Source organism: Callorhinus ursinus, unplaced genomic scaffold (assembly GCF_003265705.2).
Source record: "Callorhinus ursinus isolate GAN/ISIS: 27379988/994484 unplaced genomic scaffold, GSC_fseal_2.0 scaffold24, whole genome shotgun sequence".
NCBI lineage: Eukaryota > Metazoa > Chordata > Mammalia > Carnivora > Otariidae > Callorhinus > Callorhinus ursinus.
The window spans coordinates 6,760,717-6,785,515 of record NW_027397086.1 but is presented as its reverse complement, the minus strand read 5'-3'; the positions used below and the strand labels follow the sequence as shown (position 1 = coordinate 6,785,515).

The 24,799-nt window shown below is 38.5% G+C and overlaps 2 protein-coding genes across 6 annotated transcripts in view; one reads left to right on the top strand and one right to left on the bottom strand.

The window, feature by feature from the left end:
- Positions 1-24,799, top strand: part of OLFML2A (olfactomedin like 2A) — a 142,124-nt gene that overhangs the window by 55,605 nt on the left and 61,720 nt on the right. The window lies entirely within an intron of this gene.
- Positions 1-24,799, bottom strand: part of NR6A1 (nuclear receptor subfamily 6 group A member 1) — a 222,642-nt gene that overhangs the window by 171,002 nt on the left and 26,841 nt on the right. For 4 of the 5 annotated variants that reach the window (XR_012382199.1, XM_025888328.2, XM_025888329.2 and 1 more), the window contains one exon: positions 15,946-15,987. The exons of the other annotated variant lie outside the window; for it this stretch is intronic. Coding sequence is in view for 2 of the 4 variants with exons in the window: in XM_025888328.2 (XP_025744113.1) it covers positions 15,946-15,987 (42 nt within the window). In the remaining 2 variants the exon portion in view is untranslated. Of the gene's footprint in view, positions 1-15,945; positions 15,988-24,799 lie in introns of those variants that run through there. 5 annotated transcript variants of the gene reach the window in all.

Genomic DNA, 24,799 nt, shown 5'->3' with positions numbered 1-24,799 from the left:
AATCTTGGTTTTCTGTTTAATTATGAATTTTACAAGCATTTTCTTCTATTTTTCAGTCTGATTCTTTGTTTTTGGCTCTTCAGTTAGGGCCTGTTGCCACCTTGTGGACTAAGTGGGAATAAATGCCAAGGCACTACCACAGGTTCTCATCTCTGTGCTTCCAGAAAAAGACCACTAGATGGTGACTTCAAGTTTGAAGTAAGAGACTTCCCAAACCAATCTAGAAAACCAGTTAGTTGGTTATGACTACACAAAAAATAGATTCACACAAATAAAATAAAAAGGAATATGTCCAAAATAATGAGTTAAATAAATAAATATCTTTTGGAGGTAGTATGGCCTGAGGTTAAGAACCTCTTAACCCAGGCTTTGACTCTTAGCAAACTAGGAATACAAGGGAACCTCCTCACACTGATAAAGGGCATCTACAAAAAATGCAGAGCTTCCTGATTTCAAAACTCAGTACAAAGCTACTGTAACCAAAACAGTGTGGTACTGGCATAAAAGAGATAATACAGACAAATACAATGGACAGAGCCCTGAAATAAAGTCTCACATATATGGTCAATGATTTTCAACAAGGTTTTCAAAATCATTCAATGGGGAAGGGACAATCCTTTCAAAAAATAGTGATGGCAAACTTGAATATCCACATGCAAAAGAATGAATGTGGACCTTACACCATATACTCAAAAATTACCTCAAAGCAGATCTAAATGTAAGACCTAAAAGCATAAAACTTTGAGAGGAAACACGGAAAAGCTTAATGATGTTGGACTTGCCAATGACACCAAGGGCACAGGCAACAAAAGAAAAAAAAGCTGTACTACATCAAAATTAAAAACTTTATATAAAAGGACACAATCAACAAAGTAAAAAGGCAATCCATGGAATGGGAGAAATTATTTGAAAATCATTTATCTGATAAAGGGCTAATATCCAGAATAGATAAAGAACGCTTATTACTTATAAGGGGCGCCCAGGTGGCTCAGTCAGTTAAGCATCTGACTCTTGATTTCGGCTCAGGTCATGATCTCAGGGTTGTGAGATCAAGCCCTGATTTGGCCTTTGCACTGGGTATGGAGCCTGTTTAAGATTCTCTCTCCTTCTCCCTCTGTTCCTCCCCCCCAAAACAAAGCAAAACAAAACACTTTTACAACTCAAAAGAACAAAAACTTGTTTAAAAATGAAAAGACTTAAATAGGCTTTTCTCAAAAGAAGTTATACATGTATCTATACATGTGCCAACAGGCACATGAAAAGACGTTCAACATCATTACTCATGGGGGAAATGCAAATCAAAACCACAGTGAGGTATCACCTCACACCCATATGGATGGCTACTATCAAAAACACAGAAAATAAGTATTGGTGACAATGTAGAAAAATCAGAACTGTTCTGCACTGTTAGCGGGAATGTAAAATGATACAGCCACTGTAAAAAACAGTATGGTGGCTCTTCAGAAAATTAAAAATAGAATTACCATATGTTCCAGCAACTCCAGTGTTGGGTATATACCCCCAAAAATTGAAAATAAGGACTTGAAAAGATATCTGCACATTCATATTTGCAGCAGCTTTATTCACAATAGCCAAAAGGTGTAAGTGACCCAAGTATCCATGAACAGATGAATGGATAGACAAAATGTAGTATATATATGCAACGGACTATTTATTCAGCATTAAAAAGAAATTCTGACACATGCTACAACATGAATGAACCTCGAAAACATTATGCTAAGTAGAAGAAGCCACACATGGAGCACTTGGGTGGCTCAGTCGGTTAAGCGTCTGCCTTCAGAGTCCTGGGATCGAGCCCCAAGTCGGGCTCCCTGCTCATCAGAGAGTCTGTTTCTCCCTCTCCCTCTGCCCCTTCCCCCTGCTCATGCTCTCTCTCTCTTTCTCAAATAAGTAAATAAAATCTTAAAAAAAAAAAAAAAGGCAGCAGCAGCAGCAACCAGCCACACACAACAGGGCAAATACTATGATTCAGCTTATATAAGATACCTAAAATACTCAAATTCACAAGAGACAGAAAGTAGAATGGTGGTTGCCAGAGGCTAGGGGAATGGACAATTATTATTAATGGGTACAGAGTTTCAGTGTTACAAGATGAAAAGAGTTCTGTGGATGGACGGTGCTGATGGCTACACAACAATATGGATGTACTTAATGGTACTAAACTGTACATTTAAAAAATGGTTAAGATGGTAAATGTTATGTGTATTTTATCACAATTTTTAAACATAAAAGAAAACGAATCTAAAAGAATCTATGGCTAACAACATACTTGAGAGTGAAATACTGAACTCTTTCCCCTAAGATCAAAAACAAAACCAGAATGTCATTCTCACCACTTTTATCTACTGTATCAGACTGGAAATCTTAGCCAATGCAATAAGGTAATAAAAATAAACAAAACTCATAAACATCAAAAGGGAAGAAGTAGAATTGTCTTTATTCAAAGATATACACATAAAAAGTCCCAAGGAATTTATTTTTAAAGTTACTAGAACTGGGAAACAAACTTAACAATGTTATATGATACAAATTTGATATACAAAAATCAATTGCTTTTCTATACTAGCAACAAACAATGGGAAAACAACATTTTAAAATAATACCATTTACCATAGCATTAAAAAAAAGTATTTAGGATAAGATTAAAGAAAGACATAACTAGATCTCAACAGTAATCTTTCAAAACCTTGATGAGAAAAAACAAATAAGTTCTAAATATGTGAAAAGATACACTAAATTCATAGAAGACTGAGTTCTAAAATGACAACTCTCCCCAAATTGATAGGATCAATACAACCCAATCAAAATCTCAGGAGGCTTCTTTGTTTAAAAAAGAAAAAATTGACAAACTCATTCTAAAATCTTTAGGGAAATGAAAAACAAAACAAAACACCCTAGAATAGCCAAAATAACCTGAACAACTTTAAGGGAAAATGGAGTTGGAACACTAACACTGCCTGATTTCGAGACTGATTATAAAGCAATGTTATTCAAGATACTGCAGTACTGGTAAAAAGATAGATTAATGGAGGAGAATACAATCTATAAACAGACTCATAAATATCAAATTATTTTTCAGCATGTGCATCAAAAATTCAATGAGGAAAGTCTTGTCAACAAATGGTGCTAAAACAAATGAATATTCATAGAGAAAGACTTGGACTTCTATCACATACCATACAAAATTTCAATTTGAGATGGGTTATAGACAAATGTAAAAACTAAAAAGTTTCTAGTAGAAAACACAGAACACTGCCTTTGCAACCTCAGGTAACGCCAAGATTTCTTAGAACATGGAAAGCATTAACCATAAAAGAAAAAATTAATAAATTAGACTTCCTAGAAATGTAAAACTTCTGCTAATCAAAAAAGCATATTCATAAAGTAGAACGGAAAGCCACAGATTGGGAGAAAATATTCACACGACATAGTTGATGAAGGACTTGTATCCTAATTTAAAAAAACACAACTCAATAATAGGACAGAGAACATGATTTTGTTTTAATAGTCAAAAGACTGGGAATAGACACTTTTTTTAAGATTTTATTTATTTGCGAGAGGGAGGGAGAGCATATAAGCGGGAGGAGGGGCAGAGGGAGAGGGAGAGGCAGACTCCCCGCTGAGCAGGGAGCCTGACTCAGCCAATCCCAGGACCTGGAGACCAAAGATCTGAGCCAAAGGCAGATGCTTAACTAACTGAGCCACCCAGGCGCCCCTGAACAGACACTTCGTATCTAAAAGGTGATATACGAATGGCCAATAAGAGCATGAAAAGGTGATCTACATAATTTGTCATTAGGGAAATGCAAACTAATGGGGCATCTGGATGGCTCAGTCAGTTAAGCGTCTGACTCTTGGTTTTGGCTCAGGTCATGATCTCATGGATCATGGGATCCAAGCCCACATCAAGCTCCCCGCTCAGCAGAGTCCACTCAGAAGAGTTTCTCCCTCTGCCCCTCCCCCAACTCGTGCTTACTCTCTCAAATAAATAAATCTTAAAAAAAAAAAAAATCGGGGCGGCTGGGTGGCTCAGTTGGTTAAAGCAACTGCCTTCAGTTCAGGTCATGATCCTGGAGTCCCAGGATCGAGCTCTGCATTGGGCTCCCTGCTTAGCGGGGATTCTGCTTCTCCCTCTGACCCTCCCCCCCGTTAAATAAATAAATCTTAAAAAAAAAAAAATCAATCCATTACATGCCCACTAGAATGAATAAAATTTAAAAGTTAACAACACCAAATGCTTACAAAGATGTGGAACTAGAACTCCTACACTACTGGAACTGTAAAATATATTAACAATTTGGAAAACTGGCAATTTCATAAAGCTTAACATGTATCTACCATATGATCCAACAATTCCTAGATATATGTCTAATAGAAATAAAAACATATAGCCACAAAAAACCTTGTACAAGAGTTTTCACAGCTGCTTTATTCATAATAGCCAAAAACTAGAAAGAGCCCACGTTATCAACAGGTGTTATAGATAAACTGTGACATAGTCAATGAAATACTACTTAGCAATAAAAGGAAATAAACTACTAAAACCTGGAATAACATGGGTAAGTCTCAAACGTTATGCTGTAAAACACTACAGACAAAAGAGCACCTGTTGTAGGATTCCATTCATATGACATTTTAGAACAGGCAAAACCAATCTATCACATGACAGAGATCAGAAGTTAATGCTTCTTGGAATAGAACAGTACAATCGACTGAGAAAAAAGCATAAGGCAATTTTCTGAAGGGATGACAATGTTCTGTATCTTGACAGAGCATGGATTACAAGGGCGCATGCATTTGTAAAAAGTGCTTGAACCTTATACTTAATGTCTGTGCATTTCACTGTATGTAAATCATACCACTATTTTAAAAAAGATAAAAAGTACATTGTTTCTGTAATCACACAAGCTCCAGCTCTGCCAGTTACCAGCTGTGTGGCCTTGGCCAAGTGTTAAACTGTCAGTTTCTTCATCTGTAAAATGGAGGGAACAAGAGTTGAAAACATCATAAGAACTGCAAGAATAAATGAGATAATGTTTTAAAACCATTAGCATACAGTAAATGCTCACTGAATATTACCCAAAAAAGTTAGAAACCCTTCCTAATGTATTTCAGCAAAGAAACATAGAGGATTGGCTAGAGCAGCTAGATGCTGGAGAATTCACATATATGTTACCTCACTTATTTTTTTAAAACCACCCCTAACAGGGATAATACTGTTCTATGGATAAAGAAACTGGTCACTCAGCAAAGAAGTGGCAAAAGTCAAGATGCAAACTCTCACTCATGTTTTTTCCACTGTACCATGCTACCTTCTATTAAGGTCATTTCCAGCAATGTAACCCTGCAACTGCCAAGACAACACAATCAAATGAGAAGCGATTAAGGATCCCTTTATTCTCGACAGTATGGTATGCCAATCCTGATACTGAAAAGCAGACCAATTTTGATAGCTTAACTGTGAATGGAGGGAGAGCTGCAAGTAGAAGCCTGCAAACACTGCTCTAGGCTTTTACCCTGTTCTCAGGCTTCGAGATGGTTCCTGCTACTTGAGGATACTGATTCCCTTTCCTTAGACCAATTTCAAGATAAGAGAATTCTGAATGTAAAACTCTGTGATCTAAGGTGGGAAACTAGAACATGAGTAGCTCAATTTGGTAGCAGTGGCACAGTTGGTTAAGCATTAAGACTCTTGGTTTTGGCTCAGGTCGTGATCTCAGGGTCATCTGATCCAGCCCTGCGTTGGGCTCCATGCTCAGCTCGGAATCTGCTTGACTTTTTCCCTCTCCCTCTGCTCCTCCCCCACATGCTCACTTGCTCTCAATCTAAAATAAATAAATAAATTTTTAAGAATATAAAATAATATAAAGTAAAATAAAATAAAATAAAATACAAATCTTTTGGGATGCCTGGGTGGCTCAGTGGGTTAACTTAAGCATACAACTCTTGATTTTGGCTCAGGTTATGATCTCAGGATCGTGAGATTGAGCCCCATGTCAGACTCCACACTGGGTCATGAGCCTGCTTAAGATTCTCTCTCTCCCTCTCCTTCTGCCCCACCTCTCCCCACACTCTCCCTCTCAAAAAATATGTATTTTTTTCTTAATAAAAGAGCTTTGTTAAAAATTAAAAAATGGAAGTTGCCCTATGATCCCATTTGGCCAAAGATACTCTACTGTTAACAGTTCACTGTATCCTTCTTCCAGACTAAAATCTGCCTTTTCCTTAGCAATTCTATAATAGTCCTCCATTGCATGGATAATCACAATCTATTAAACTAGTAGTCCTCTATTAAACTTTGAGCTGTTTCCAATTTTTTTGCTATTATAATTGCTGAAAGGAATATATTTTGACTATACATTTTGCATGCCTGACATTTTTTATAGGATAAAGACTGAGACGTGAATTGCTACATCTGTAATTTTTATTTTTTTTTAAGATTTTATTTATTTGAGAGAGACACAGCGAGAGAGGGAACACAAGCGGGGGGAGTGGGAGAGGGAGAAGCAGGCTCCCCGCTGAGCAGGGAGCCCGATGTGGGACTCAATCCCAGGGCCCTGGGATCATGACCTGAGCCGAAGGCAAGACGCTCAACGACTGAGCCACCCAGGCACCCCTACATCTGTAATTTTTAATTTTTAAATTTTAAACCACTAAATCTGCAAAAGTAAACCTGCACATTTTCAGCTTTGACAGATATTATTAGATTATACTCATAATAATTCCCATTTTCCACACCTTCATCTGCACTGACAATTATTATTCTCTAGTATAGGAGCTACATACTCAAATGCCTACAGAAGATGCAGGAGACATAATTGGATGGAGGAGGCCATCTGGATCTGTGACAAACCTGAGAGTGCATGTTCACATCAAGAGGGCAGCCACTATTCTGTTCCAGTCAACAGATGTAATGTAGAAATCTAGTCCCAATTTATCAAAACTCCCAATTTTTATGAAAACTCCCAAAATGTTACTGCAACAGGTTTTAAATGTTGACAACTAAAATGTTTTATTTAGGGGCGCCTGGATGGCTCAGTCAATTAAGCAACTGCCTTTGGCTCAGGTCTTGATCCCAGGGTCCTGGGATGGAGGCCCGCATCGGGCTCCCTGCTCCAAGGGGAGTCTGCTTCTCCCTCTCCCTCTGCCTGCTGCTCCCCCTGCTTGTGCTCTGTGTCAAATAAATAATCTTTAAAAAAAAATGTTTTATTTAAATATTCGGTTAGTCAAACAAAATACATCCAAAGGCCAGACTACATTTAGCACATGGAATTTTGTGCTGAGATGAAAAAGATGTAACATTGTATTTTCACCTTTTTAAACGATTATTTATTTGGCAAAGAGAGAGAGAGCACACAAGTAGGGGGAGTGGCAGGCAGAGGGAGAGGGAGAAGTAGGCTCCCTGCAGGGAGCCTGACTCGGGGGATCCCAGTACCCAGGGATCATGACCTGAGTCGAAGGCAGACACTTAACCGTCTGAGCCACCCAGGTGCCCCACATATTTTCACTTTGAATCTTATTATTCATGCAGTTTGTTTTCCTATGCTTACCAACAGAGGATGTATTTATTTAATTTTGGTTCATAGTAACTGTCAGCACCCTTCAAAGGAAGATGTTTGTCTTTTTTTTTTTCAAGTTCACATCTACAACAAATATTAGATGACAAAAAAAAAAAAAAGATATGTACCTTCAGGTATTGAGGCTAAAAAGTATCATCTTAGTTGATCAAAGTGTGGCCAGAAAAGGTGTATGAAGACTCTTGGGACTGAGCTGCTATACTCTCCCCAGCGTAGTTAGTGCACCACAAGAATTTTAGAGAAAATACTAATTTATAAAACTATGTATAACTCTTGAAGAAGATGGCTTTAATAATCTAGTGTTTCCCTCTACTACCTGATACATTTGCTTAACAGCAAATTTTCTGATGAGATATCAAAAAGGAAGAGAAGAATTCCCACACATCTCCCTTATTATCATACTTGGAATTGTAACCACTTTCAGCTTTTTTTAATGAAATAAAGTACAGGTTTGCACAAATCTTTCTCTGTTCTCAAAATGTTACTGCAAATACCGCTTCTATAGAAAGAACAACTGCAGCAACCTATCTAGCCTTGGTTTGTGCTCATTCCTTCTTAGTCATCCATTACAAATCTCCAGACCCAGATGTCCCAGCATTCCCTGCACCCACCAGAGATAATGGCAGAGATCCATGACTATCCAAGGACCCAACAACAGCCTTTGAATGCAACTATCTTTTCATCAATTGTAAACAAGTCCTAAACTCTTGGCTCCATAGGGAGTCCGTACCAAGTCAGTATAAACTCTGTAATAGGGGCAGAGGTCAAGGGGATGAGAGCTCAGCCTAAGCTCTGAATCTCATACCACCCCTACCCTGTTCAAAAGATTCCTTATCAGAAAAGAACTCCCCAGCAAAAGGCCACATTCAGGAGACCTGATCTAGCAGTGATCTAGCAGATTCAGCTGGTTTTGGAAGTAGGCTCTTGGAACAGTTATGAATGTGAAATGACTAAATCACTAACCGAGTATTGTGAAGGAAAGGGGACATAAAGGGAAAAACAAGGAAGATTTGTGAATTTATCTTCATTTGTTTCAGGAAAGAACCTGTCTGAAAAATAGTGGAATAACCCTGAACCTGAGCCACAGAAGAAATCTCTTTGGGAACCTATTCCACAGTAAATTATTCTACTTTGTGTCCAATATCATTCTAATATATGCAAAAGAGCCCAAATGACACTTAGAAAATAGTATACTCTTCTGCATACAAAAAAACCCATTATGTATGTTATAAATCATTATACTGCTTTAAGCTCTTCCATTAGCATTTGAGACTTGTCACAGTGAAGAAAACTAGAGACAGGATAGAAGAGGAGTTAAATTAAGTCAATCAGAGAAAGACAATTATCATATTATTTCACTCAGGTGGAATTTAAGAAACAAAATAGAGAAACACAGGGGAAGGGAAGGAAAAATAAAACAAGATGAAATCAGAGAGGGAGATAAACCATAAGAGACTCTTAACCACAGGAAACAAACTGATGGTTGCTGGAGGGGAGAGGGTGGGGGGATGGGGTAACTGGGTGACAGGTATTAAGGAGGGCCCTTGATGTAATGAGCACTGGGTGTCATATGCAACTGATGAATCACTAAACTCTACCTCTGAAACTAATAATACACTGTTAATTAATTGAATTTTAAAATAAAAAAATTTTTTTGAATAAAATTATTTAAATATGGCTGATATATAATGTTATATTGGTTTCAGATGTACAACATATTGACTTGCCAATTCTATACAGTACTCAGTGCTCACCATAAGCGTACTTACCATCTGTTACCATACAAGGTTATTTACAATGTTATTGACTATATTCCCTAGGCTGTACTTTTCATCCCTGTGACTTAACTGTTTTATAACTGGAATTTTGTAGCTCTTAATCCCCTTTACCTATTTCATTTATCTTCCCACTCCCTCCTCTTTGGTAATCACAAGTTTGTTCGTATTTATTTATTTTATTTTATTTTATTATGTTATGTTAATCACCGTACATTACATCATTAGTTTTTGATGTAGTGATCCATGATTCATTGTTTGCATATAACACCCAGTGCTCCATTCAATACATGCCCTCTTTAATACCCACCACCAGGCTAACCCATCCCCCCATAAAATAAGTTTTTAAAAAACAGCTCTCAAATCTCAGATATTCTCCACTATATACTTCGGTGTGAGTCTTTTAACCTCTCCAGGCCTCAATATTCTCATCTGTAAGATCAGGATAGTATCTTTCTATTTATTTTTAAAGACTTTATTTATTTATTTGACAGAGAAAGACACAGTGAGAGAGGGAACACAAGCAGGGGGAGCGGGAGAGGGAGAAGCAGGCTGAGCAGGGAGCCTGATGCAGGGCTCGATCCCAGGACCCTGGGATCATGACCTGAGCGGAAGGCAGACGCTTAACGACTGAGCCACCCAGGCGCCCCCAGGATAGTATCTTTTTTTTTTTTTAAACAAAAGTTTTATGAGTGCTTGCATGTGAAGCATTTAGCTAATAAATATTAGCGATGATGATGATGATGATGATGTAGTAGTAGTAGTAGTAATAGTAGTAGTAGTAGGCACTTAGTAGTAGTAGTAGTAGTAGTAGTAGTAGTAGTAATAGTAGTAGTAGTAGTAGAAGGCACTTAGCAAATTTCATGTCTGTTTTCCTGACTAAACCAGAGTCCCTCAGGGCATGAACTGTGTCATAGCTTGTCATAACTTGGTACACACATCAAAGAGAAAAAGAGAAGTGGGGAGGGAAGAAAAGAACAGTGGACTAGGTATTACAAAGTCAAACTTAAAATTGGATAATTTTATAGGATATAAACCTCATTCCTACTGATTATATGCAAAATGCCTGGAACATAAGGAATACCCAGGAAATGTTAATTTTCTTTCCTTCCTTGATCTCTAACACCCAGCCTTAAATTCACTCTCTGCAGAGCATACTTGGGCTCATATGAAGTGTCTTCTGAGATCAAAAATTGTGACATACAGTTTGACAACTAGGAATGAACCCATTAAGACATGGTACAGAATATTGGAATTCGGGACAGAACCTAGAGGACTCTAGCGGAGAAGCACATTCTTCTTTTATAGTCTGAAGGATCCACAAAAAGTCTCCTTGAGGGGCGCCTGGATGGCTCAGTTGGTTAAAAGGCTGCCTTTGGCTCCGGTCGTGATCCCAGGGTCCTGGGATCAAGACCCATATGGGGCTCCCTGCTCAGCGGGGAGCCTGCTCCCCCCTCTGCCTGCCACTTCCCCTGCTTGTGTGCATGCTCTCTCTCCGTGTCAAATAAAATCTTAAAAAAAAACAAACCCACAAAATAAAGATTTTATTCATTTGAGAGAGAAAGAGAGAGGACAAGAGGTGGGGAGGAGCAGAGGGAGAGGGAGAAACACACTCCCCGCTGAGCAGGGAGCCCGATGTGGGGCTCGATCTGGGGACTCTGGGATCATGACCTGAGCCAAAGGCAGACACTTAACTGACTGAGTCACCCAGGTGCTCCCCTCATATCTCTTTTTAAATGCTCATTTATCTATATTTAGATCCTTGATCAGTAGGGGGAAATATATATATATAAATATATATATATGTATACATATGTATATGTATACATGTGTGTATATATATTAATATATATATATATTTCAGTCTGAGTCAGCAAGATGCAGTGTTTTTAAAATACTAATGGTCAGGTTTTTAATTGTATAAATTTTTTTCCCCAACATAAGCATGGTACTGACCAAACAGTACATAATCTGAGTATGTGTTTTAAATAAGCAGAGGGTTAACTTCTTTAGTTTCCTAAGAGGTTAAATAAATGGGCTGGCAGATGGTGACTTGGGAGGTTACCTGCTGCTGGCTGGGGGAAGGGGACCAAAATACCCTAACAGTCAACCAGATGGTAAAGAACAGTCTTGGCCAAAGTAGTCAGCAATATATGAGCTCTGCTCCTCTGAGGGAACTATTTACTTGAAGCAGTAACCTACACCTGCTAACATCTGGAATGATTTATCTTTGTGTCACTAAGAAACATAGGCTAGTTTAATTGAATAAAGTGCAGTTACAACAGCCCATTAATATAGAAAGACCGAGAATTTCAACACTATGTTGCATAGCCTAGAATAGCATACACTTAACAGTGTTTATCATTTGCCAAACATGGTTTTAAATGTAAACAGAAATATACGTGTGTGTATATATTACTTCATTTAATCCTCACAACAGCCCTGTAAAGTAGAAATAAATTTTTATTGTCCCCATTTTGCAGATGAAAACACTGAGGCCCAGAGAGGTGAAATAACTTAGCCAAGATTACAGAGCTAGTAAATATTGAAGCCAAAAAGAACCCAAATAATCTTGAGCCAGAGGCCATGCTCTTAATTCAGAAGAGTTTTGGTTTATATGCTAAAGGGTTCATTTGAAATGCAGACAAAAAATTTATACAAAAACATGTTACTGTGGTATTATAGAATGTAGAAAAACCTGGAAACCTAAAAGCCCAACAACAGAAGAATAGTTAAATAAATCATGATAAAGTTATTCCCTTACAATGAATTATACTGCCATTTAAAATATTTATGAAAAGGGGCACCTGGGTGGCTCAGTTGGTTAAGCGACTGCCTTTGGCTCAGGTCATGATCCCAGGGTCCTGGGATCGAGCCCCACATCGGGCTCCCTGCTCAGCTGGAAGCCTGCTTCTCCCTTTCCCACTCCCCCTGCTTGCGTTCCCTCTCTTGCGGTCTCTCTCTGTCAAATAAATAAATAAAGTCTTTTAAAAAAAAATATTTATGAAAAATGTTTCATGACTTGGACCAATGCTCACAATGTAATGATGGAGGAGGGGAGAGACAAGATACAAAGTTGTACGTATATTATGATTCCAAATTATGTAAAAAACAAACTCAGACACAAGCTGGAAGGACTTATTCTCAAATAAGAAACAATGGTTGTTTCCGGATGGTGGGATCAGGGGTGTTTTTTTTTTCTTTTAGTGTTTTCCACAATGAACATGCGTTATCCTACTACTATCAGTTATCCTACTATCAGATATCCTACTACTATCATTATCCTACTACTATCAGGCAACTTTTTTTCTTTTAATCAAGCTACACCAAGATCTTCAAGCAGTTGGTAAAAATAGCTAAAAAGCTTCTAATCTAATTTCAAGTAGTTACTTTCCTCGGGATAATACCCTTTGAACATCAAACAACATAGTCAGCACATACCAAAAAGAATGCTCATTTTCAACTTTGGAAACTGAATTAAAATATGAGCATTTTCAATTCTGATCAATAATTATTTACAAGAAAAGAAATGGATTTAACTATTTAGAGGCCAAAAACTAAGGAAGTGCTTTGCTGAAATAGATAATAAGGAACAAAAGTTTGACTGGAGGAGGAAGAACAGCTGGTGCTAATCCAACTATTTACCCTTTGACCCTCTATCTGGCCAATAACTGAACAGTATCAATTGTTTTCCTGTATTATGTGCTGTTTACAATCCCTGAGAGGCATGAAAAGAATTAATAATTTAGCCTAGAAAGCTGACAGCCTTTATTGGGGAGCTCCTTGTCTGTGGGACAGAAATCAGAGCAAGTATCTGTCCTAAAGTCATAGGTCCCTTTACTGTTCCTGTTTTATAGCCTGATTGGCCCCCAAACATAAATCAATTATTTCTCCTGTTTTAAGCAACAATGACTTCTATTCTCTAACTTCCCTTGTATCAAGTCAGTCCTTGTTCTCTTGAGTTTTACAACTACACGGTAAACACGATGGTTGAGGAAAAAACTCGGGGAGCAGGGTGGACTGGGGTTATTTGGAAACAGAAGCACAGAAAGGTTATGCTGTTTTGAACTTTTCTTGACCTTTGACTGCCCTTGTCCCTAGCTTATGCTAATGGGCAGGGTACAGAGATGCTTCTTGTAGAAATGAACTTAGCCTGAACCTGTGCCATAACATTGGACTCCAGGAAGCCCAGGAATCATAAGAAGGCAGCCAGAGTGTGAACAGCTGCCCATATTCTAAGCATGGCTACCCATCTGCTCTATCATAGAAAAGGTTGGGGGGAAAAAAGCCATTTGAATAGGACAATAATCAAATTTTTTCCTCATCTATGTTCCAACACATCCTACCTGTTGACCCAAACTTGCTACCTACAACCACTGCCAACCACAATGGGAAATCAGCAACAATGGTATTTCCTGTTCCAAAATAAGCAAGTATGAGCAGGCTTTCCCTATCAAGAATTTGAGGGGTAGAGGAGACACTGGGGCCTCTAAATTCCAAAGAGGCATCGGGGAGAAATCCCTATTGTTCTCAATCTAATGGTCATTAGAACATTAACAAAGAAAATATCATTCCTTCCCAGTCAGAAGCCATGGAATTTGCAGTATCAACATTCATAACCAACTTAAGACAACACATACAGTCTATATCAGTCTTGAGGTCTCCTATCACTTGTTATGGCTGGTCATGCTCACTTGAACCCCAAGATGGCTGAGACAGAGATGATAAATTTTTACTTCTGCACATTTGTTATTACAATAGTATTATAATAATATTGTAAAAGAGAGAGGAATAAAACACTATTAATTTCACAAAGATAAATGGGGATTATTGAGAATATTGCCCACATAAGCTAAGCACACTTTTTAAAAGAAAAGTGATTTTTTTTTAGGTGACTCCTATTCTACACTGATATATAAAATTATGATTCAGTATCTGTTCATTCTCATGGAATGGAGAGGTGTGTAAATCACCACATCTGGCTAGAAATTCTATGCAGAAATGTTAAATGAGTTAGGATTACCTGGCCCAGAAGAAAGAATAATTCAATAATAATCTTAATGAGGGCCTTTCCTGGAAAATGGGTAGGAGCTATTTTCAACTGCTATTAAGTGCAGAAAAGGAGAATAAGTTTGAGTATTATGTACTAAATTAGAGGTCTAAAAAATGCTTCTTCAAGTAATTCCAGACAAGTAAATACTTTCCAATAAACTTAATATGTGAGGAGAGGACCCAGACTTACTTGTTTGTGTATCTCTGGAACCTAGAACTAAGCCTGGAGTAGAGACAGCATGCAATGTTTAACAGAGTTCTCAATTATCTTGCACATTTTTTGTGTAGTTCTGTCAAAGATTTCAGAGCATTTCAATGTCCTTCCTAGTGTTAAAAAATCCAAGAAAGGACGGTAACTGAGAATTTACCTTTTTCCTCCTCCTAAATGAAGGCTATTCATAAGAGAAGGGCAAAGAGAAAATATTTTGTTCACTCATAGGTACTGGCAGCATACACTACCTACAAAGCTGACTCTGAACTTTACAATTTCTAGAAAGACAATTCTATTTTCCTGCTGTTTGATAAGCATTATAGGACTTATTTTGTCTTGCAATTACTAAGTACTAGTTAAACAGACATGAATATTTATACTGTTAAGGTATGTGGGAAAAATATATGAAAAGGTCCACACCCTCAGAGAGCCAATATTAGCTAGGATGGTAAGAAGGTAAACTCTACCGCTTACATCAACAGCAGACTGGTGACAAATAGCCAGTCCCATGACCTTAAAAAGTACTAGAACTAGAAAAAATAATTCTAGATTGTCTCATGAATTCTCAAATCTGAATTATCATTCAACCTTTTGGCATTATTGCAAAACAAGGTCTTTATAATTGGATATTCCCATGTCCTATTTCTAATAGTTATAACCATATCCCAGAATGGTGTATGCCACATTTTGAGAGCAACTGGCAACAATGACGATTAGGATCAAGACAGAGACCTGAAAAGCATCATTTAATTAGACCTTGAAACAGTCACCCTCGTAACCATAACCTTAACCTTAATGTAGATAAAGGTGCTGTAGAAATTAAACTGTGGTACAAAGGTCATTGAGTATAAATACCTAAACCAAGCACAATCCCTCCTTTAAAAAAATTATGTCCTCCTCCCCGACCCCTCTGTCATCTCAGGAAAAAAAAAAAATTATGTCGAAGTCAGTCAGTACTTTAGAGAAGTGGTTATGAATATATTACATGGTTGTATGTATGCATAAATGAAAGCACAATTTTTGTTGTTGGTTTCACGGAGGATGGAGAACAGGAAAAGGAGATTAATAGTAAATAGAAATTTTTAGCAAACCAATTTTCTACTAAATGATTACATTTCTGACCACTGAATAATGAGAAAAAAAGGAAAGCGTAACCAGAAAAGATAGAATGTCCTCCCCATAATTATAAACCAAAGTGAAGTAAGATGAGTCAATATGACCACCAATGACACCCTCAAGTTATATATTTAAAAGGACACACACACATCTTTTTCTTACTCACGAACACTGGGGAACATTCAGAACTTACTAGTGCCCGGGTCAAGCTCTGGCAATTCATCCTGACAAAAACCTAAAGAGAAAACAATAGGGAAAAAAGATTATAATTCATGAAGTACTCTAAGGTCACTCAAAAATTCAGACTGAGAAGTCAAATTTGGATTTGAGTCCTACCTCTATTACATTTAGCTACTTTATATCCCTCCCTGAGCCTCCATTTCATCATCATCATATAAAAAAATGGAAAGAGTAACTGCACTTACTGCAAGGTAGTGATGAGGCCTGAGTGAGCATATCAATATTAGTTGGAATAAATATTCATAGAAAGATTACAATTCACTAAATATCTGACATGCTCTACTTAACATTATCAATTATTTTCCAAAAGAAAGCAAAAGATACAAAATATGAACTTACGAAAAATATCAAACAGGGTAATTTTACTTAAAATTTTCACAAATGCTGAAAATTTTACCTACACACACAAATGGAAGCAATTTTCCATTAGTAAGTATGCAGTTCAGGTTGGAATAAATACCTCTCAAAGCCCATTTCAGGCCCAAAAAGTCTGAGCTATACCTGTCTGACTAGTGTGTAGCTATCACACTAAGGAGAAAAATCAAGCATAGTGAAGAGCAAACATACTGTAGGTGTTCTATATGTAACTGATAACTTTCTCCAGTTTGCTTTCTATTCATCCTCAGCTTAAATATTTCCTCAGAAAAGCTTCTCTTGCCTCCCACACAAGGTCAAAGTACCCTATTATAATTATCTATAACGCTCTGTGCACTCATCAACAAGAAATTACTTGCTCAATGTCTAACTCCACTATGAGACTATTCTACAGAAGAAGGGACCTGGCTGTCTTGTTCACAACTATATCCAAATTATCTCACAAGCCTAGCACAAAGCTGTTCAATAAACACCAACTATAATATCTCAATGGTCAATTCAAAAATAATGGAGCAGGGGTTCCTGGGTGGCTGTCGGTTAAGCGTCCAACTCTTGATCTCAGCTCAGCTATTGATCTCAGGGTTGTGAGTTCAAGCCCCTCATTGGGTTCCACACTGAGCATGGAGCCTACTTAAAAAAAACAAAAGGAGCAAAACTAGAACTAGAGGAATATGAGAGCATTTTATTTTTTTCTTCTTCTTCTTCTTTATTTTTTTCCTTTTTTTCCTACCCCCTATGAGAGCATTTTCTGTCATCATATCTAGGCCATCATAAGCCAGACCAGCCACTGGGAGTCATGTGGAAAAGAGCTATTCAAACAGCAGGGACATCATTTAAGCACCACAACTTTTAAAGTCTTCTATAGTCCTGTTTGGGTCACACCATTCACTAAACATGCCACATCTCTTCTTGCCTACCTGTGCTTCCTCCTTCTCCTCCCTCCACTTGGTAAAGAACTATTCATCCTTCAAGATCCAGCTCAAATATCAACCACCACTATGAAACATGGAAAACACGAGAGGCCCATCCTGCATTCACCAAAGGATAAAAGAACAATTTTTTAAAAGATATTCATTTGAGAGAGAGCAAGCGAGCTCCAGTGCACGTGCGCAAACAGAGGGGTAGGGGTTGGGGGGAGCAGGGGAGAGGGACAAGCAGACTCCCATGCTGAGCGCAGAGCCCAACACGGGCTTGATCCCAGGACCCTGAGATCATGACCTGAGCCAAAACCAAGAATCAGACACCCAACCGACTGAGCCACCCAGGCACCCCAGGAACAATTTCAATAACTGCCTCCTCCACAAGATAGTGAGCTCTTCAAGGTTAGGAACCATGCCCCACCATTTGTAGGGCTGCTTCTATGCCCAGAACAGTTGCCAATACATTATGAAAGGTGCTCAAATGCAGAACAAACTAAACAGAAAACACAACCCTACCTCTACATCACAGTCACAGAATTAGAAAATCTAAGTCTAGCACGAAAACTGTGTGGAAGGTCTGAATAAGGGAATTGGACCTGGAACGGCAGGTTTGGAAGCTGCTAAAAGCAGCTGAGATGCCTGAGAAGGCTCACCTCAAAGCAACTTCAAAGCGTTTCTACATACATGAAGGTGATGGGAATCAGAAAAGTTGTAGAGAGGGGCGCCTGGGTGGCTCAGTTGGTTGGGTGTCTGCCTTTGGCTCAGGTCATGATCCCAGGGTCCTGGGATCGAGCCCCACACTGGGCTCCCTGCTTAGTGGAGAGTGCTTCTCCCTCTCTCTCTGCCTCTGCCTCTCCCCCCAGCTTGTACTCTCTGTCTCTCAATTTCTGTCAAATAAATAAATAAAATCTTAAAAAAAAGAAAAGTTGTAGAGAGATGCAAGGCAATAAGGAAATAACTTAGCATTATGCATGGGTTCAATACAGGACATCCTGCCAGAAGTGAAACTAAGTATTTACTTAATATAAACTGACTTGAAAACAGGAGACAAGCATGGGAAGGCAGGGTAGTATAATCGGAAAGTTAGGTCTCTCCTAAGTTCTTTTGATTTAGTGATATGACTTTAGGCAAAACACTCCCTATTCTGGACCTCAGATTCTGAATCTTAAATGAATTATACTAGCAAAAACTTAATGCATTTGCTGAAAACAATATTCTGAACTCAAGGTAGCTAGATCAAACACAAATAGAGGGTCAAAAAAACAAAGAAAATACTAACAAAAATCATTAAAGTGGATATCTATTGCTTTTATCTGCGTAGCAATCATTCCCCCCATTCTTATGTTATTGGCATCATGATTTTTCTTTGGAGACTTATCCCTTCTACACATTCAGTCCATATGACACAAGGAGGACTGGCCCTAGCCCTGCTATAAGTTGGGATTAACAACAGAATCTACTTTATAGGTCCGTTAAAAGAAATAAATGAGGGGCGCCTGGGTGGCTCAGATGGTTAAGCGTCTGGCTTCGGCTCAGGTCATGATCCCAGGGTCCTAGGATCAAGCCCCACATCAGGCTCCCTGCTCAGTGGGGAGCCTGCTTCTCCCTCCTCTTGCTCCCCCTGCTTGTGCTCTCTCACTCTTTCAAATAAATAAATAAAATCTTTAAAAAAAAAAGAAAAAAATAAATGAGATAGTTCATATAAAAGTTTGCACAGGGGCACCTGGGTGGCTCAGTCGGTTAAACATCTGCCTTCGGCTTAGGTCATGATCCCGGGGTCCTGGGATCATGCTGCACATTGGGTTTTGCACTGGCGGGGAGTCTGCTTGAGGATTCTCTCCCCCCTCCTTCTGCCCTTCCCCCTGTTTGTGCACACCCACTCTTTCTCTCCCCCGCCCCCGCAGGAATAAAATCTTTTAAAAAATAAAACAAGATAAATAAATAAATAAAGGCTTTTACAGTACTTGACAAAGTCAGAGCTCAACATATGTGAGCTACTACTAAGCAATCACTAGGGTCCATCCTATCCAGTGCTGTGTCCGTGGTAGCAAAGAGCAGTTTATAGCAGAACTACTGACCCATTCATGACTTTATCCTCAAAGCCCTGGGATGGAACCGTAATGTCACTTTAGTTATTACTTTTTTTTTTTTGCTGTGATTCTTGAACCTTTTAATATTTTGAGCTTGTAAAGTGCTTGATGCAGCGATTCCAGATACATGCTACCCCCTGAGGAAAGGAGGAGTCTTTATATTTGTCCTAAAACAAATTCCTCCAATGGTCACAAGGATTATGGATGTCAGTAATAGTATCTACATTCCCTCCATCCAGCCCTGAGACCATTGGCCAATAATGTTGTCTCTGGTTTTGCAGATCATCACTAGTGCAGGAGGCCTGAGGAGATACGTAAAACAATGTTAATCCTACCTCCTGACAAAAAGTCAATGGAATGAATGGCTAGATCTGGCTACCATTCTCAGAGTCTCGCCCAGATTCTCAATAACCAGATCTAGCTAGCAAAATGATTTTTAGCTAGAAGAATCCAAATCACTGCTGGAAGTAACCCCAATATATGTTCAATGCATTCAACACAACAGCAAAGGATATCAGAGTTTTTCAGTAAAAAAAAAGATTCCTAAGTCACATAAATACATGAACATACCCCCCAAAACCATCTGCCTCACAAAATATAACACAGTAAACAAATTAGGAAATGTTCTGAGAAATCCAAGGCCTTTGGCTACTGACTTAAATTGTTTTAAAAAGGGACAGACAAGAAACACAGATCGGTTCCTAAGACAGTATGTATCACCAAGTCAGTGTGCTCACAGCAATCTGAAATTTAGGGCAAAGTTTATATTGACTTACCATAGGTCTGAGTTAGAGTTGGATTCAAATCCCGGATTTGCCGCTCTTTTTATTTAATTTACTACGCTAGGCCTATTTCCTGAGGGTAGAAATAATCCTCCTGTTCAAACGTCATGAGATTTGGTGAATATACATAAATTACCTACTTAGTGGCAAGTAATCATCAATAAATGGCTCTAAGTCTAGGAATTTTCTTTTATACAAAGGAAGATCCAGTTGACAAGCTTTTCTCCAACAGGCATTTAGCAAAAAGAAAAAGATCAGTGACTCCTCAATCTGACTGGCTACAAAGACAAATTAAAAAGTTACTGATCTTTTTCTTTAGTTACCATTTTGAGGATAAAATCATGTATTTACCACAAGAGGATCCTAAATAAACTATCAGTATCCATTTTTATCCAAATGTGAACAATTAAAGCTATGGGTAATGCCAGTAAATAAATTTAAGCGTGAAATTGTAGTCAATTTTAATCTATGATGTGTCTTTTAAAAATCAAGTTAAATATTATTCTAGGAATGTTTTGATTTAATATGACTGTATGCCAGTCACTCAGTCTATTCTGAAGCCTTGGCAGCACACAGGCAAAATTAAGGCAAGACTCTTAAAAGGCAAAATTCTACAACTCTAACCAAACATCACATCTTTCCCCAAAACAGAAATGTGTATTTCTGTATATTTATACAAACATGTATATCCTTCATGATCTGCCTACCACTTCAACTTTTATCTCTTGCTTCTCACACCATCCAACAGAGTACATTCCATGCACACGGTACTACACTGTAGCTCCCTAAATTCAACACCCTCTTTACCTTTAGTCTCCATTCCTTTGCACAGTTTTCTCCACCTGAGCCTTCTCTTACCATTCTGATGTCAGGGCTCAGGTCAGGTCTCCAATCCTTTCCCTTCTTTCTCCCACACCCACTCAAGTCCAAGTTAGGCACTAGAGACACAAGGACTGAATCTATGAGCTTTTCAGGGACCTTTGAAGACAAGGGGAGAAAAAAACTGGCTTCAAGATCCAAGAAACAAACAAACAAAACCTGTAAATATTACATTAAATGTTTTAGTTAATAAAGAGATCTGATTTTTTTTTCACTCAGTCAACTGTAATTCAAGTTCTACACATTGTTTTAAATGTAAGATATGGGGAAGCCTGGGTGGCTCAGTCAGCTAAACACCCGCCTTCAGCTCAGGTTATGATCTGAGTCCTGGGATGGAGCCCAGGCTCCCTGCTCAGTGGGGCATCCACTTCTCCCTCTGCTCCTCCCCCCACTCATGCTTGCTTGCGCACGCGCTCTCTCTTTCTCAAATAAATCTTAAAAAAAAAAATGTAAGATATGAAATGAAACAGAACTTCCAGAAGGAAGTCAGGGGTCTAAAAGGGTTCTGAAATTGCTCTGGTTAGTTAATGTCTCTACCCTACGCTTCCAGATTTCTGTGCTTCCAACAGCACATCATGATTCAGCTTCTAGAGAAATTGTTCTCCACACTCCCCACCAAAAAGCTAAAAATTTTTACCCAGGATTTGTACTGATGTATAACAGTCATTCAGTGCTCCTTTCTGAACCAACCAACTCTAGTCATTTGTATCTGTTTCCCATCTGCCTTGTCTCCTCTGATCATGATTAGGTCCCCAATGAAACTTGTGTCCTTCTTTCAGTCAGATCTGGTCTCAGCCCTAATTATATTCTAGCCCCAAAGCTGAGACACGTCCCTGGATCCCAAGAAAGGCTGCACAGTAAATATTGAGGAACTGTTTCTTTCTCCAAAAAGCAATAGTACTAAACCACAGTGCCACAACAATGAATTTCTTACAATAGCAAATTCTGAGAGAACATAGTTTCACTTTAAAAAAAAAAATTGCCTTTAATATGTAGAATAGCAATGTCCAATAGAAGTTGCTACAATAATGAAAATGTTCTCTATCTCTATTTTCCAATGCAGTAGCCACTAGCTACATTTCACCGAGCACTTGGAAAGTGATTAGTGTGACTAAGGGACTGAATTTTAAACTTTATTTCATTTTATTTTTTTAAAAGATTGTATTCATTTATTTCACAGAGAGACACAGGGAGAGGGGGAACACAAGCAGGGGGAGTGGGAGAGGGAGAAGCCAAGCAGGGAGCCCGATGCGGGGCTCGATCCCAGGGTCCTGGGATCATGACCTAAGCCGAAGGCAGACGCTTAATGACTGAGCCACCCAGGTGCCCCATAAACTTTATTTCATTTTAATTAAAGTAGTTAATAAGGCCAGTCCCTATTAAGATGGACAATCTTAATACAAAAGGCTAAAAAAATGTCATCCCTCCTTTTAAACTTGTTATGCCACCTCTTGGATTCTGTTACAGCTTTATAGAAACCAAAATACAGAAATGCGTAGGCCAGTGTTACTTACTATCCAATTTATAAGTATATATATTATCAGAAAAATAATTCCATCAGCCTGCAAATACACTTATTCCCTCAAATGTCATTAAGTACATGCCCACGCTGTAGCAGACGGATGGAGAGAGATGGACAATATGCAACTGGGAAGTAGTACAGAGAATTTGGGTACAGAATAAATTTGAGTTCTGGTACCATAACTTACTAATTATGTTAGCTCAGGAAGTCGCCTCACCTCTCTGAGTCAATTTCCTCATCTATAGATTGTTGTAAGGATTCAATGAGATAATACACTTAGGTCAGTGGAAAGTGCTTGATAGCTGTGATCAATATTAGTGAGAGCAGAAACAGCATCCATGGGGCTAGAGGCATGTGGAAGGAATAAGCATTCACCAGACAAACGGGGCTATCTGAGAAACATATGCAAAGGAAGCTGGAGGTAAATGGCATGAACAGAAAGAACAGAAACAGAATGTTACCTGATAATTTGATTTAACTGAAGCCCCAGCCAGGACCGTATCACAAAAGATTTTAACTGCCATACATGAGGAGTTTTTGGGTTTTATTCTACAGGCAAAAGAGTCACTGAGGAAAGGAAATATATGTATATACCTAGGAAGTTCGTCAATGCCAGCCCAACTCTGACTACTTCAATACAGTGGCTCCAAAATTTCAACCAAAATAATAATAATAATAAATAAAAATTTAAAAATGTAACCAGGAAACTAAAAGTGCAAGGAATTTTTAAAAATTAAAAAAATTTATTATTTTCTTTTAAAGATTTTATTTATTTATTTGACAGAGAGACACAGCAAGAGAGGGAACACAAGCAGGGGGATTGGGAGAGGGAGAAGCAGGCTTCCCGCCGAGCAGGGAGCCCAATGTGGGGCTTGATCCCAGGACCCTGGGATCATGACCTGAGCCAACCAGGCGCCCCTAAAAATTAAAAAAATTTTAAAAAGAGCTCTTCAGGGGTAGCCAACATAAACATGGTAAACTATCCTCAGCTCCTTGAATTCTAGGAACTCTTCTCCTTTTTTCAGGGTTCTTGCCCAACTTCTTCTAGGCTCCTTTTGGTACAATGAATGGCTTGGATAGAGGCTGAGAAGAAATGTGTGTGTTGGGGAGGGTGGCAGGGGGAGGGGGAGATAAACAAACATTAGCAAGTCAGACCAGGGCCTGCCCTACAACCAGGTTTGCAGCCTGTAAGTGAGCCCCAGAACTAAGCAGATACCGAAACAATTTTCTTTGAATTGGCTGAGCCTAAATTCACATCTGCCTCTTTCCTTTCTATCCAGTGAGAGGAGTGCCACTTGGGCCATTAGCTTTTGTTTCTCATAGGCAACCTGACAAACCATACTTCAGAAATAAAAGAAAATGCTTTTGAATGCAGGGACATAGCACCACAAATCCATACAGCAAAAGCTAGCTGGCTGGCGGAGCTTCAAGTCATAGTTCCTTTTCTCCACCTACAAATGTCAAGGTCACATTTTAAAAACTGCAACAGAAACAATGCCCTTTTCCCAACGTCATTTTAATGTGAAATCTTAGGGGCAAAAAAGAGTAGGGGGAAGGGAAGCCAAGGATTCTGAATTATATAACCTATTGTACCCACATATTTGCTCAACTTAAATGTCACAAGAAGTGTCTATATTTCTATGGAAACATTAGTAACTTCCATCTAATCATCCTGCATCACCTTTCATACAGTTTTTCAGGCTTCTAGTTTTGTAATTATAGCCTTGAAACCAGACTGAAGGCAGAAAATCTAGCCCAAGATTATGACATTTCAATTTTATGACATTTAAAAAAAGTAACAACAGTACACACAGCTTCAAGGCTGCGGCCATAGAATCAGAAGGTGAAAACAGTTTAGGAAAGCAATTCGATTTGAGAAGCCAGAGGTCACTAGTGTTTCTATGGAAATACAGTACAGGCATTTCTCAGAAAACCGCATGTACTGATGAACCTCTGACATTTTTCTTTTACAATTTCTGGTTCTCTAAAGTAACAGAAACGATTATTGATAACTCTTCATTCGGCCTAGAAGTTAAAGGAATTTCAAAATGCATACATATAAGAAAATATGTAAAATAATTTGTCAGTTGCCATTTATTGAATCTTTATTCCAGGCAATGGCTTGGTGCTTTATATGAATTCTTACTGAAAGTAGCTAGTACTATCCTCCATCTTATAGATTGAAAGAGATTATCATACTCTGTTACTCTTTACGGAAAGAGCGACAAAGGCAAAACAA